This window comes from Myotis yumanensis, unplaced genomic scaffold (assembly GCF_028538775.1).
Source record: "Myotis yumanensis isolate MYYU_CA2020_CCGP unplaced genomic scaffold, mMyoYum1.0.hap1 SCAF_7, whole genome shotgun sequence".
In the NCBI taxonomy this organism is placed as follows: Eukaryota; Metazoa; Chordata; class Mammalia; order Chiroptera; family Vespertilionidae; genus Myotis; species Myotis yumanensis.
In genome coordinates, this window is record NW_027223758.1 from 19,524,340 (window position 1) to 19,540,349 (window position 16,010).

Below are 16,010 nucleotides of genomic sequence, written 5' to 3' on the forward strand. Positions count from 1 at the left end.
ACATATTGGCTCAGCTCTAAAAAGCTGTGCCACACGCCTAGTGAAATTACTTTTAAAAATTTTGGCATTGCTAAGTGCTGGTGAGAATATGGAGCAGCTAAAAGTTTTATACACTGCTGGTGGGAATGCAAAATGATACAAGCACTCTGGAAAGTGGTTTGGCTTTTTTTTTAAAAGTAAATTTCAGTATGCACTTAGCATAGACCAAGAAATCCACTTCCTGGGTTTCTACCCTCCACCCTTAAAATGAAAACTTAGATTCACACAAAACCCTGCATATGAATGTTTACAGTGGCTTTCTTCATAGTTGTCAAAAATTGAAAACAATCCAAATGTCCTTTAACTGATGAATGGATAGGCTAGTACAGACTGTGGTATAATTAAGTACTACTCAGGAATTAAAAGGAAGGAATTATTGATACACAAAAACACATGGATGAATCACAAATGTGTGTGCTAAGTGAAAGAAATGAGGCTTAAAAGACCACATACTATATGATCCCATTTATATGGCATTCTAGAAATGAAAAACTACATATAGGGACAGAACCCATATTAGGGTTGCCAGGGGGGTGGAGATGGAGGAAGGGATTTGCTACAAAGCACACAGGAAAATTTGGCAGGGGTCAGGGGAGATGGTGGTGGTGGTGGTGGAACATTTCTAGATCTTAATTGTATTGATGGCCGCACAACTTGTCAAAACTTACAGAACTGCGTACTGAAAAGGGTGACTACGACTGTATGAAAATGACACCTCAATAAACATTGCTTTCAAATAGAAGCCTGTAGTTTAAGAGGGAGGTTTCTGGGATGGTGAAAGTGTTCTGAACCTCATCTGGGTAGTGGTTACACACACATACACACACACAAATATATATGAGTTTATTAAGCTGTACAGTTAGCATTTGTATACTTTATGCCTTGCTGAATGTATTTTATATATTATTTTCAAAAATAAAGAAGAAAAAATGATGTCTAGGCATACTTGAGAGAGAGAGAGAGAGAGAGAGAGAGAGAGAGAGAATGAATACTGGAAGAGAGAAGATTAAATGACTGTTCAACCCTGGTGGGATTGATATAAGCCCCTAAGTATCATGTTTGATAATGGCAGGAAGGAAAGCTATAGACACCAAAGACAAATGTCACCAATGTCATAGTCTTGCTTAAGGCTGATCATTTGTATCAATGTGTGTTTGTGGTCTTCTTGTTTTCTATCTATTCAATTGTGCTTTTGACAGATGCTTTTTATTCCTAACACATTGTCCAACAAATCCTCTGGTGAGGGGAAGGGGGTGAAAAGAGAAGGCCTACCGGTGAGGCCACAGAGATTTGGGTTCAGACTCCCAGGTTCAATGCTTAGACGCTATAGGACTTTCAGCAAATTTTTCCATCTGGCAGATTTTTTTCTCTATGACTCACACTTTTATACAGAAGTCTCAGTATTTCAGAAATCTTCATGAACATTACAAATCTTTCAGCAACGACTTTGAAACACCCCATTTTGCACAACACTCCTTTTAGAGGGTTTGAATGATTTCCATAGCATACTTTCTGGAGCAGTAATAGGGAACTGTGAGAACCTTGTGGCCTCATTACCAAGTCATCTGCACAGGGCCAATTGATTTGGATCTTATCAATTTTGTTAATCCTTTCCAGGAGTGCCGTGGGCAGAGTCCCACTTACTTATTTTATACAGAACACACTGTGGCAGCTCCTATGCATCCCAGCCTTTTTTTTTTCCCTAAAAATAAGCAAAAGTTCAAACGTGTGCCCATCCTTACTGGCAGTTGACCACAGTCACATGTGAGCATGGTAGACTCCTCTTCACATGGATGTCAAGATCAAGTACCTGACCTCTGAGGTCAGAGAGAAAGGGAGATAAACACGATCTCGAATACATTAGAATATGGGGTAGGGGTTTGCATTTTGAGTAGCAGATAGAATTTAAGTTTATTAATCCCTCAGCGTTTGGATCCAATGCCTCTGGGTGCTCGTTGCTATGCATCTTCCACCCACTGCCATCAAACCCTGGGCTTATCTCAGAACAAAAAGCCATGTTGGCCCCATCGTTGTCTGTCATAAGCCTTGGAGGCTGCTTTGCTGAGCCTGGACACTCCACCATCTTTGTCAGCTTTGAAACACTTCCTCTCTCGGTCCAGTGATGCAATGAAGCGAGTTACTTGGAGCTGTGCCTTTAGTAATCCTACTCACGGTTTTAACCATTGTAATGGGGTTTAACCAGGTGAAGGTTTAATCAGGTGAACCTGGTGAACAAAGTATTTTGTTTCTAGGCTTAGTTTTGCCTGGTACCATTTGCTTCTGTGTAAAGAGAGTGCAAACTACTAATCCTTCATCTTGTATAGTGTATTGAATTACCAATATAATTGTAATCAGCTCTTTTGGAAAGTGCTGATGGCCTATTTTGTACTTGTTTGTGTTAATCAATGTTAATTACAAAGCAAGCACAGGGGTTAACGAATTATAAAGGGCTTAATTAACGTTGACAGTAACAAATGGCATAACCTTTATGTTAAGACCTGGTTAGTGGAACAAAACAGGACAAAATGGGCCAAAGAATCATCGCATAGAAATTCATAATTATATACTGCCTACCTAAGAGACTGAGTAGTGTAATGAGTTTATTGGTTTTGCTAATAGTCAACTTCAGCATTTACCAATCTGGCACTACTGGGAGAGCAGATAATTATAAGACCTGTTCTTTACCCTTAAAGGATTTATAATATGAATGAAAAAGAGGCACAGAAAACCAAGATTTAAAATTCAATGAGTAACAAGTGAGTGGTGTCCACCATACTACAAAGCATTTTGAATAAGGAGTGATTGGCGCAATAGGGAAAAACTAGGAACAGTAGAACTCAAAGGAAGAACTGGAGGTAGAAAAGGAGTGGAAGAGATGACATTTCTGCTGGATGCACAGCTGAAGCAAAGGTGTGGCAGTGGGAATGCAGACAATGTGTTCAGAGAACATTCATTCTTCCATACGTCTATGTCATTGATTTAAGTTCCTCTGAATGGAGTGGCGGTGAGGCAAGTGGCATCCACAGTCAGTTGCCTGTTTGAGCCTTGGTCTCCTCATATGTAAGTAAGAAATGACCTTTAAGACCCTTTCAATGGCAAACTACAACTCTAACAGCCCTTGTTTTACAAGATTTCTGGTTTTGATTTTTTTTTTTATGTCACATATATTTCTGTATAATTAAAAAGACTCCTGAATTACTATATCCATCTAAAACAGGGGTGGAGAACCTTTTTTCTGCCAAGTCCATTTGGATATTTATAAACATCATTCGTGGGCCACACAAAATTATCAACTTAAAATTCAGCCTGCATGATTTGGTCAAGTATTTAATTCAATCACCACTAATGCCTTGTCAGGGCCAGGCCAAATGATATCGAGGGCCTATCCCCACCCCTGATCTGAAACTGTTCTCATATACCCTGAACCAAATGACTTAAACAACAACCATTGGTTTATTGCTTATGAGTCTTGTTAGGGAGGAACAAAAAACTAAGTTTACTATTTGGGACATGACTATTAAACTGACAAAAGAAATATTAACAGGAGGAAGGGTTTATTTTATATACACATAAAGGGCATCCCAGAAAAGAAATGAAAACTCCAAAAGTAATTAGGCTTGGGAGCACATATACCACATTAACAAATTGCAACAAATTACGGAGAAATGACTAGACAAAGGAAGTGGGGTTTGGGTTCCTAGGGGCAGTATACTGTGGCAAATATATGGGGGAAACTAATGGAAGATAAGGGTTCTTTTAGTAAGCTTTGACTTTCTGTTTCTAGTAGGAGTTGTTCTTCTCTTGGCATGGAAGAGGGAGGAGGGACACTTTCACAGAGGAACGTTTATGTCCTGCTCTTAGGAAGATGAGGGAGGGCAAAGAGCTCTTGTGTTTTTGCTTCTTCTTTATGGCCTTCAGCTTAAAATAATTCCTATGCCAAAGCAGCATACTGTGAGGTGACATATTCAGTCTACAAGTCAGCTTGGTGGTCTGGATGGGCTCTGTCATTCTGGGCTCCCTCACTCATATATCTGTGATCAGCTAATGAGTTGCCTGGGGCTGGTTGGTGCACTGTCACCCCACTCTCACATCTGGTGCTTGACTGGCTATTGGCTTTGGCACTAGGTTTGACTGGGTCATAATGAAACAGGACAACCAATGTGTCCTGGCTGCCTGTCACTACTTGAGGCAATTAATCAGAGACAGGGTTGAATCATGTATGAGTGTTTATTCCAATAATACAGGCAGTATGGGAGAGCAGCAGGTCATCCTTGAAAATCTACTCTGCCCACCCCCCTATAAGCCAGCTGCTTATATGGGTGCAAGGACAAAGATTACATGGGGAAGTGGGCAAAAAGGAATAAAAATGGGTATCATGGTTACAGATGACAGACAATGCCAGCTGGGGATTTGCAAAGGGCTGGTGCCTCTCGTTTCTGCAACAAGGTTGTTAATCTTTCCATGATAATAGGCAGCTCTGGGATAAAGAAGATGGGCCGCATTTCCAGGTTAGCTCCCAGGTCCCCGCATACAACTTCCAGCCAGGTTAGAATGTGCTTTCTTTAATCAGAACAAAACAATCCTGGTTAACAAAGCATGATTAATATTTCTTTTTTTTTTTTTACAGGCAATAAACATTAATATTTCAAGAAAAAAGATTTTAAATATAATAATATTACCAAAACTGTACTAACATAGTATAATATCACAAAAGTTGTAGGAAATATTAAAAATATGCAAATAACAGGATTACTTCTATTATATTTTTAAATATTTTTTTCTCTGGCTCTATTTTTGTTCATCAGTTTATGTTGTTCATTATATTCCACAAATGAGTGAGATCTTGTATATTTATTGTTCTCCAACTGGCTTATTTCGCTTAGCAGAATGCTCTCCAGGTCCACCCATGCTGTTGCAAGTGGTAAGAGTTCCTTCTTTTTTACAGCAGCGTAGTATTCCATTATGTAGATGTACCACCGTTTTCTAATCCACTCATCTGCTGATGGGCACTTAGGCTGTTTCCAAATCTTAGCTATGGTAAATTATGCTGCTATGAACTTAGAGGTGCATATATCCTTTCTGATTGGTGTTTCTGATTACTTGGGATATAGTCCTAGAAGTGGGATTACTGGGTCAAATGGGAGTTCCATTTTTAATTTTTTGAGGAAATTCCATATTGTTTTCCACAGTGATTGCACCAGTCTGCATTCCCACCAGCAGTGCAAGAGAGTTCCTTTTTCTCCGCATCCTCGCCAGCACTTGTTTGTTGATTTGTTGATGATAGCCATTCTGACAGATGTGTGATGGTACCTCATTGTCGTTTTGATTTGCATCTCTGGGATAATTAGTGACTTTGAGCATGTTTTCATATGTCTCTTGGCCTTCTGTATGTCCTCTTTCGAAAAGTGTCTATTATGTCCTTTGCCCATTTTTTGATTGGATTGTTTATCTTAGTTTTGTTAAGTTGTATGAGTTCCCTGTAAATTTTGCAGATTAAATCCTTATCTCAAAAACTAGTAGACTTAATAAATGAATTCTATCAGGATACAAAATTAACGCCCAGAAATCTATGGCTTATTTATGCACCAATAATGAACTCACAGAAAGAGAAATTTAAAAAACAATCCCATTTATCATTGCACCAAAAAAATTAAGATATCTAGGAATAAACTTAACTAAGAAGGTAAAAGGCCTGTACTTGAAAAACTACAGGACGTTGAAAAAAGAGATAGAGGAAGACATAAACAAATGGAAGAATATACCGTGTTCATGGAACATCATTAAAATGTCCATACCACCCAAAAATCTATAGATTCAGTGCAATCCCCATTAAGATACCAATGGAATATTTCACAGACATAGAATAAACTCTCCAAAAATTCACATGGAATAAAGAAAGACCCCCAAATACATGCACAGCAATCCTGAGAAAGAAGAACAAAGTTGTAGGGATCACAATACCAGATATCAAGCTATATTACAAAGCCACTGCTCTCAAAACTGCCTGGTACTGGCACAAGAACAGACATATAGATCAATGGAACAGAACAGAGAACCCAGAAATTGACCCAAGCCATGATGATCAGTTAATATTTGACAAAGGAGGCAAGAGCATACAATGGAATCAAGATAGTGTCTTCAATAAATGGTGTTGGGAAACTGGACAGATCCATGCAAAAAAATGAAACCAGACCACCAACTTACACCATACACAAATATAAACTCAAAGTGGATAAAGGACTTAAGATGGGAAGCCATAAAAATCTTAGAAGAATCTATAGGCAGCAAAATATCAGATATATGTTGTAGCAATATCTTTACCAATACAACTTCTAGGGCAATGGATACTAAGGAGAAAATAAGTAAATGGGACTACATAAAGATAAAAAGTTATGCACAGAAAAGAAACCATCAACAAAACAACAAGAAAGCCCACTGCATGGGAGAACATATTTGCCAAGATTAATATTTCTTATAATTATAGCTAGTCCCCAATATTCTATTTCTGCCCTTAACAACACCATCATTCAGCAGGCTAGTCTGGGGTTGCTCACATGACAGCAGCAGGAGCCCTGGAGCAAACAAGGCCTTTTGAGGCCTAGGATGGGTAATAACAAAGTTAATTCTGCTGCATTCTATGGGCAAGACCAAGTTACCAGGCCAACCATAATAAAGAGAAAGAGAAACAGACTCCTACACTGGACTGAGGGTTGCTGCAAAGTGCCATTGCAAGGAAGGTTTTATAATGTAAATGGAAAAGGGGCCACATACTAAACCCGACGAGCTCACAGGAAGCCTACATGGCAGGCCTTACAAACCCAGAGACCAAAAGTGTTGGTGGTGAAACGGCACCAGGTGAGATGGGACCTGAGTACATGAGTTCTGGCTAAAAAAGAATTCAGATTCAAGACTTAAACTAGCCCTAGCTGGTTTGGCTCAGTGGATAGAGCATTGGCCTGCGAACTGAAGGGTCCCGGGTTCGATTCCAGTCAAGGGCACATGCCCAGGTTGTGGGCTCGATCCCCAGTAGGGGGGGTGCAGGAGGCAGCCAATCAATGATTCTCTCTCATCATTGATGTTTCTAGCTCTCTCTCTCCCTCTCCCTTCCTCGCTGAAATCAATAAAAATAAAGAAAATTTTAAAAAAGACTTAAACTATAAGAGAAAGTTTATTTAGGAAGTCACTGAGGTAGAATAAGTGAGCAGTAGAAGAAATAGGTTCATAAAACAAGTTATGGAGGCAAAAGAAGGGCTCTTGGAGCTTAGGGGAGAGATAGAGAAAGGTAAAGGTAAAGGTAACTCCCTGGGTATGGGGGAGGGGGAAGAAAGGAGGACGGGAAAGGCACAGGCGTGCTCCCAGAGGGAGAGCAGCACTGGGTCCTCCGTCTAAAGGGCATTTATCTGGAAGTCTCAGGGGAGAATCCCAATAGAATATTTATTAGCTTTCCAGGTACGTATGTCCTTTCAGGGTCATGGTCTCTACTGCTTGGTTGTTGCCAGGGCAGGGGGTCATTAGTCAATGCAGCTGGTCCTGAGGTCAGTGATGGCCTCGCTCCTCTGGTTTTGCTGCTTCTCTGGGCCTGGAGCTGAAACACACCTGAGGCCTAGATGTATTTAATTCAGATCAGAATTTCATTGTCCTGGAGGCTTAATATTTAAGGGCTATTCTCTGGCCCCATTGTTCATTCCTCCTCGAAGGGGTCTAACCCACATGACTAGCAACATACCAGGGCAGGAAAGGTCAGGGGAGGGTTTGAACCCCATAACCAGCCATATGAGAAGTCAAGGGGTCTAAACCTCATGACCAGCATATGCTATGGGAAGGACAGTCACCCTGGGAGTGAGGTCCCAGTTCAGTTTTGCCCAGTGGCTAGGTAGCTGAGGCTTTCCACCCTGGTGACCTTCTGTACCTGGGTTACCATTCTTGCTCTGCCCATGTCTGCCTAAGCACCTACCATAAAAGGAAGCACATGGGATGCTCTAACATTAAAATTCCTACTAAATGTGCGTCATGGTGTGTAGTCATGTCTACTGTCTGTGAGTCCACATCCTGCGTGGTTCAGGGTTTGGGATCTGGAGAAGGGGCCGCACGCAAATGAAAGAGATGAGACAAGAAATAATAATTTGGAAATATTGGGGGCCAGGCGGGAAAGCCCAATGCAAGAGAAAGGACTTCTCCTGGTGCTCAGGCCTTCCCAGCCTTTTATTCAATTTTGGATACACATCTAGCCCTTAGTCAGATAATTGCGGTAACAGACAGACTATCTTAAAGGTCAGTAAACATTAGAAAGATTTACTCTGAGACTCTTTGGTCAGGAAATTGCTTGAGCCCCCATTGTCTGGACTAAACAATCGGTGCATAGCTCTGGCCCTTGCCAGGGGCTCAAGTTTCACCAGCGTTCTGGGACCCTTGTTTACACTTCCCTGATAGTGAAGCCAATGGGTGGCTTCCCACAACTGTCTATACCAGTGGTTCTCAACCTTCCTAATGCTGCGACCCTTTAATACAGTTCCTCATGTTGTGGTGACCCCCAACCATAAAATTATTTTCGTTGCTACTTCATAACTATAATTTTGCTACTGTTATGAATTGTAAATATCTGATATGCAGGATGTATTTTCATTGTTACAAATTGAACATAATTACAGCATAGTGATTAATCACAAAAATAATATGTAATTATATATGTGTTTTCCGATGGTCTTAGGCGACCCCTGTGAAAGAGTCATTCGACCCCAAAGGGGTCGCGACCCACAGGTTGAGAACCACTGGTCTATACCTTTGAAATGTCAGAGTAATCTCCATTTCCAGACCATCTCAGGGCACACCCACGCACCAGAGCATCATGTTGTGAATGCTAATTATAAACTATTGTGAGGTCCTCGGTTCCCCTGCCAGGAACTGAACCTCCTTGAATGCCAGGTATTAGATGGAGAAGATATGAGAAGTCGTGGGTATATAAGAGAGTCTTTATTGTAGCCCCAGTAGCTATTGCTAACAAGGTGCTATCAGACAAAATTGTTCTTCATAGCAGTCTCATAAAGTAGGCAGCCGCACACCGGCTGGTCAATAATACATCTTTCTCACAAAGCAGCCTCCAATATAGGAGCTGTACAAACATAGTAGCCCCACCAAGCAGCCTCTGTACACACAGCAGCCCTACATAAAGGCAGCCTAGCCTTGGCTGGTCAGTAACACATCTTTATACTAACTGAGACGAAAGAGGCTTCTTGCCCAAATAGTGACATCAGTCTTTTGGGTTACAGAAGGGCACCCTTGCGTACTACAGTGAGACTGCTGTGTCCTTGCTTTTGCTCCTGCATCTGGGAAATTGGCCTTGGCCTTGAACATCCAGCATACCTGATTAGGGTTCCCACAACTATCCTGTACCCAGGATGTGTTTCTCCATTTTACTTAAAAAAATATTTTTGTTGATTTCAGAGAGGAAGGGAGAGGGAGAGAGAGATAAAAACATCAATGATGAGAGAGAATCATTGATCAGCTGCCTTCTGCACGCCCCACAATGGGATCAAGCCTGCAACCCGGGCATGTGTCCCTGACCAGAATCGAACCTGGGACCCTTCAGTCTGCAGGCTGACACTCTTATCTACGGAGCCAAACTGGCTAGGGCCATTTTACCTTTTATTCAGTCCCAGAAATTTTCCTGATTTGCTTTCTCCTACCCCCTTAATCTACCACCAATAGATTTCATGTTACCTTCTTTACATTTCCTTTGAGCCTGATGCATAAAATAAGCTGCAAAATTGTCATTCTCTGGAGCATTTTCTCAATTCCTTGAGATTTTGCTTCTTGGCCATTGTCATCAGTTGGACTCAAGTGTGTAAATTCATAAAAATTCTCCACAGGTTTGGACATTTCTTAGGTCAACAGTAACTATCTTTAAACTGCTCACACTTTGCTTTAGGTAAAGAGGCTTTCTCACTATCCCCAGAGCAGTACTCTGGCTTTCCCAGCATTTGTTTAAGGTATTTTCTCTTCTCAGAAAGTCAGCGCCTTACCCATGTTGGGGTTTGATTTCCATCCCTTCTGCAAGCCCCATCTTCAAAACTAATTCATCCATGATTTTTTTTCCACATCGCTTCCACTAACTGTGGTTTCTGACTCTGAAGAAGTTGAAATGCTGCCATAGACTCGACAAAGTCCATCAATTCTGAACTATTTATGACCATAGGTATAGTTATATGCAATTGAAAGCAATCTTTTCTCATCTTAGTTTATAAATGACTACGATTTAGGGTGATAGTTTCTATTAAATTGAATCTGGTGTCATTTTTTTAATTCACTTTTGCTGTAAAAGAAAGCCTGCATTCATAGCTGCCTGCCTCTAGCTTTGTAGCAAAATTACTATGTATGACTTTTGAGATTATTTTTACTTTACTTTGGAGCTCAGGTTTCACTCTCAGACCCCAAAGAACACCTTTTTTCAAATTATCTTTGCTTTTAATGTTTAGTATTTTAGACAATCCTAAATTTACCTTTACATGTTTTGACTTAGAAAACATAAATGGGTATGGATTTAATATCTATAATTTCTGCCTTTGTACTATTATGTGTTTGTTTGAAAACCAGGAGAACACTTACTTTTGTTTATTGGCTCACTTCATAGCTCCCGAATTCAACTTGAGTCCCATGGTATAAAGTATCCCAACAAGGAGATATTAAGTGCACTGTGTGATATAAAGCTTGAGGTCAGGACTTCCAGCACATAGGAAAACAAATGAGTTTCTGAGATGTCAGTTGTATCATTTATTCCAATTTAAGTGTGCCGGGTTGCTGTTTATCAAGGTTTTTTAAAAGTCATGCTTGTGAGAAAGTAATCAATTTTATTCCTTGGAGGCTAGAGGGAAAATACACAGCTGTATATATAGCTGATAGGGATATAGTGTTTTTTCCCCTGATAATGGTATTTCAAGATGACTCAAGTATTTCGCTGAGGTGCAGTGAACATTCTATTCCAGTGCTATCTCACTTTGAAATGAAGAAGCTAAGACTCAGAGAGTTTAAATCACAACTATTTGGCAATAGTAAGATTGCTGAACATTAGAGATAAAAAAGAATTCAACAATAAATGGAGACCCAAATAAACTACACCAAAACAAGCAAACAAAATAAGAATACACACACACACACACACACACACACACATACCTTGTTGGTGACTGGGTTAATATTTCAATCTCATTTAGCACCATTTGGGTTTTTAACCTAGGCTTGGAATCTTTTCTTTTCCTTTCCATCACCATTCAATCTTTTTTATTGATTCTTTTTTTTGGGGGTGGAGGGGGGGGGTGGAGATATATATATATATATATATATATATATATATATATATATATCAGGTTGAGAAACAGCAATTGTCAGCCTCCTACACTCATCCCTGAGGATCTAACCTGCAACCCAGCCATGAACCCTGACTCCTGACCGGGAATAGAACCTTTTCATGTATGGGACAACACTCCAACCAACTGAGCCACACTGGCCAGAGCACCATTCAACCTTTTTAAGAAAATAGAAATGCCCTTTACTCATCTAAATGAATTTTTAAATTATGGGTTCGTAAACATTTTTGTGCCATAGATGGTTTTGATTGTCTGGTGGAAACAACATTTTCAGAATAACATTTTTAAATGCATAAAATAAAATATATGAGATTAAAAAGAAAATTATAGTGAAATACAATTATCAAGATATAAGAAAAATAAATTTGTGATTGAGAACATGTGGTTATATTAAATAACACAAATAACATTTAGTATCAGTCTAATGACTAGCATAATTTCAAAGTAATAATGAGTTTAACAATTTGAGAAAGATGCAGCAATTCTAATTTGACTCAGAAATATTTGTGTTATTTAGAGGTGTCAAAATCTCTGGTATTACTAAAACTACCTCATTTTACTTAGAGGCTATTACAGATATAAATATATGTATATATATGTACATATACATATATATACATATATATGTTCTTATCAAAGTTTTTGGACCTTCTGATAAATTTGTAACTTTAGTGGCTCCCATGAGCACCCCCTCCCAGTGGGAGACACCTCCCACACTGTTAGGCTTGCTGCCTTTGGTTAATGGGACATCAGTCACTGGGCATGCCCTGCAAGAAGGCTACCTTGCCAAACAAAGAAACTTCGTATAGTCTGGCCGGTGTGGCTCGGTGGTTGAGCATCAACCTATGAACCAGGAGGTTACAGGTTTGGGGCTGCAGGAGAAATAATAAATTGTTCTCATCCTAAGCCACTAAATTTTGGACTTAACTCCTGAATTCTATTCACTGACCCTTTGGACTCTGCATTGAGACCCATGAATGTTTTTCACTGTGTTTTAAAGCTCCCACACTGTTTAGAGATCACTAATCCCTCGCTCCTCCCAAGTGTGGGTGGCGGTCTATAAGCATCCACAATCCCAGGAACCTGTTGAAAATGCAGCATCTCACTACAGATTTGCCGAATCAGAATCTGCAGTTTTACAAGATCCGCAGATGATTCGTATAAGGGTTAAAGCTTGCAAAGCACTCGAAAGTATGCACATTAAAGATTAACCTTCCCTTTCAAAAACGTCTTCCTACTCTCCATTGGAAATATTCCCTGGCGAAGTGTCTGTTCCTCCCCACCCGGGGTGAGCTGAAGCCCTGCTGCCATGTCCCTATTCATAAGCACCTGGCGCGCTGTTTGGGGTCTACAGTGTCTGCGGGTCTGAGATGATCTCTGTGTCAAATGGCAAAGTCCCTGCAGGATGGGGGTTTACAGGTAAGTATAGGCTGCTGGAAACACATGAACAGACCAGGAATGAAATCTCCCAAACAACCAACCACTCAAACCCAGGCACAGAGAATCGCTTTAATGAGCAAACTAGAACCACTAAGTTTGATTCGTGGTCTTTCAGAATTGGGCCCTCTGGTGTTCCGTGCACTGAGGGCCCCGACCCATTCAGGTGGCAACCCGGGGGGGTGCCGGGTCACGCCCTGCTGGGAGGGAGGCCCAAGCAGTTTGTCCCCAAGCGGCTCCCATATAAGGCGGACCCCCGCTCCTGCCTGGGGCTGCATAGCCTCTGCGCCCGCCCCTTCCCCGCTTCCAGCCAGCCCGCCGTTCTGCGCATGCTCCGCCCGCTCCGAGGGCCCGCGCTCCGGGTTTTGCCGCAGCCCGGTGGTCAAATCCGCGCCCGGTGGTCAAATCCGCACCCAGCTCCGCACCCAGCTCCGCACCGCGGCGCCAGGGAAGAATGGTCGGGGGTTTCAGAGTTCTAGGAACGCAAGGGACGCCGATGCTACGCTAGCCGCGGGGCCCTAGGGAAGCTGATGATCTAGTGATTCATTTTTATTTTTAGTCTGAGTGGGTCACATGTTTGCAGGCATCATCTCAATGCATTAACCAACTCCTTGGAGTTGTTGCTGATTTTCAGTAAGGGAAAAGCCCCAGAGGCGCCCAGTATTTCAGACTGCAGGACTCCCAAAGCTAGTTAGTGTTGGAGCTGGGCTCAAACCCTGGAGCCCAGCCGGCACCCCTTTCGGCCTCCATTGCAGCGTGGCTTCCTGGAGGAGCAGCCCCTCGTTACCTGGTCCTCTCCCCTTCATTTGAACTAGGGCCGCAGCCAGCCAGCTCGGGGTGTCCTGGGGTGTGAAACACTGGCGGGGAGCGGGAGTGGGGAGGGCAGATTATCCCATTGTGGCCTCGTTAGGGGTTTGGGGGCCAAAGTGGATCTTGAGGGCTGAGCACTGTATTCAGTGGGCCTGCCAGTCCCCCATCTGTCAGCCGCAGGGCCTGAAAGGTGGGATCTCCGGGCGGGGGTGGGGTGGGCTGTCGTGCTGAGCCTCCCAGAACAGGGCAGCAGGAGGAAGGCAGAGCTGATGCCTCGGTTAACTATGAGCTGCAGGTGATCCTGTGGCTCCTTGGTGGACTCTTGGGTGTGTGAGTGAATGCACAAATGCATGACTGACTGACAGTGACTGCCTGCATGAATGAATTTACATCCTGGGGATGGCTGGGCGCGGGGGTGGGTGGGTAGGGGGTGTAGGGAAGGGGAGGGGAGAAGGGATAACTCACTAAAAAAAGGCTGGGTAGGACCTCACTTCTACTAGAGTCCCTAACACTTAAAGAGAGGGTCATCCACACTCCTAAATCCCTTACGATTAAAACTAAACTACTACATTGTAAATAAGTGTAAGAAAGAATAATGAAGATCCGATTGCAGCCAAAATAGCTATTTTCGCCCGCATTAAAAACATCCAGTACCTTTTTAACTTTCAATTTCTCTATATCCCTGAATGGCGGCGTCCGAGACAATCAGAGCAGCAGAGAAGGCCCTAGCGGAGTTCCCCACTAGCAAGCTGCGATCGTCGCTGCGCCTGTTTCTCGCTCTCCAAATTAGATGAGCCAGGCCCCTGTCTAAGGCTGAAATACTGTTTCTAGTCATCTGTGCTCCAGGACTGTGGTCCTTGCTCTGGCCCTAAATGACTGCGACCACCTCCTTCTCCCCAGTTTTCCATGGGATAAGGTTGGGGTTCCAGTTTTCCTGAAACCACTCAGCCCGGGCCGCCCTCGGGGACTCCCGGCCCCTGCCCTCCGCGGGATCTTCCCGATTTCCCGACCTCCGGCGGCGGCGCCCGGGCAGCCGGGTCCCGCCCCTCCGCGCCTCCGGGCGGCCGCCAAGCCGGAGCCGGATCACGCGGGGCGGAGCTGCTCTGGGCATGCTCAGTGGCCAGGCAGGTGGGGCCGCCGCGGGGCGCCAGGTCCGGCCGGGAACCGAGGGGCGGGGGCCGACAGGGAAGTGGGCGGGAGCGGAGGCCGGAGTCGCGAGAGTCGCCGGCGCCCGCGGGGAGCCGAGCAAGTGGGACCCCGCGCGGGCCGGGCCGGGATGAGCAATGGCATCGGTCAAGGTGGCCGTGAGGGTCCGGCCCCTGAATCGCAGGTGAGTGGGGGCGGTGCAGGCGGCTCCCCTCGGTCCCCTCACCCCGAGGGAGTTGGTCTCCCACTCCCCTCCCAGGCCAGCCTGGGCTTGGTGTCAGGGGCTGGTCCCTGGCCCGCCTGGCCCTGCTTGTGGCCTCTGGGGGCCTGGAACACTTTATGCTTCGCTGCCCCTTTCACGCTGCCCTGGAGGAGACCCTGGGGGTAAAGAGTTCACGTGGCCACGGAAAAGATGAACTTGAGGTTTTCTTGTTCCCCTTTAAAAAAAAAAAAATGAAGTGATCACTTTTATGAAGGTGTACAGTCCTCCAGGGGGCATGCGAGTGGTCATGGGGCGCCAAGAGCTGTCAGCCGCACTCCCCTCCAGCTATGCCAACTCAGAAGTTCTTGAAGTGCTAACAATGATAACCTCTTCTTTAAAAAAAAATCTCTTAAGAAATTATTTCGATTTACTGAATATGAACCCTAACTTCTAATCGGTAATTTACAGTTCACTTCAGATCAATGAGTGCATGAGAAAACTTGAACACAGTTTTGACTCCTGTAGGAGAAAAACACACACAAAAAGGACGCTTAAGTACACGTGTTTGAAATATGCTGACATTAACAGAGGGGCAGAGTTACAAGCACGATTTATCTTCTGTATTTCTACAAAGTCATGCTTTTCAGAATGACTTGACTCTTCATTGATGGAAAAGTAATCTGGACTTGCTTTTTCAATGACCTCTTTCTAATCAGTTTAGAAAGCTGCATTAGAAGAGTTACTTTTAAAGTTGTTTTAACTTTAAAGAATGAAGAAGGCCTCAATGGTGTTTCCTCCCGAGTTGATTGGCACAGTTGACCAGGGCCATTTGTTTTTAATTGGCTCTCAGTCAAGTTGTTGGACATTTGACTTTCCATAAGGTCTTCCCCTTTCATCGTATTGATTTGTGGTGGTCATTGTTTGGTAGTTCTGACAGGTGATTGGGGCATCAGATGATCATAAAATCAAAACCTTCTTTGACTTGCCTGAATCCCTGTTTCTGTTGGCAAATAGGG

General features: G+C 43.2%; 1 protein-coding gene across 3 annotated transcripts in view; it reads left to right on the top strand.

Annotated features, from left to right (window-relative positions):
- The first annotated feature begins 14,826 nt into the window (after positions 1-14,826).
- Positions 14,827-16,010, top strand: part of KIF16B (kinesin family member 16B) — a 285,893-nt gene continuing 284,709 nt past the window's right edge. For all 3 annotated transcript variants that reach the window (XM_070419883.1, XM_070419884.1, XM_070419885.1), the window contains exon 1: positions 14,827-14,976. In XM_070419883.1, the coding sequence (XP_070275984.1) occupies positions 14,930-14,976 (47 nt within the window). In that variant the 5' untranslated portion in view covers positions 14,827-14,929. The remainder of the gene's footprint in view (positions 14,977-16,010) is intronic.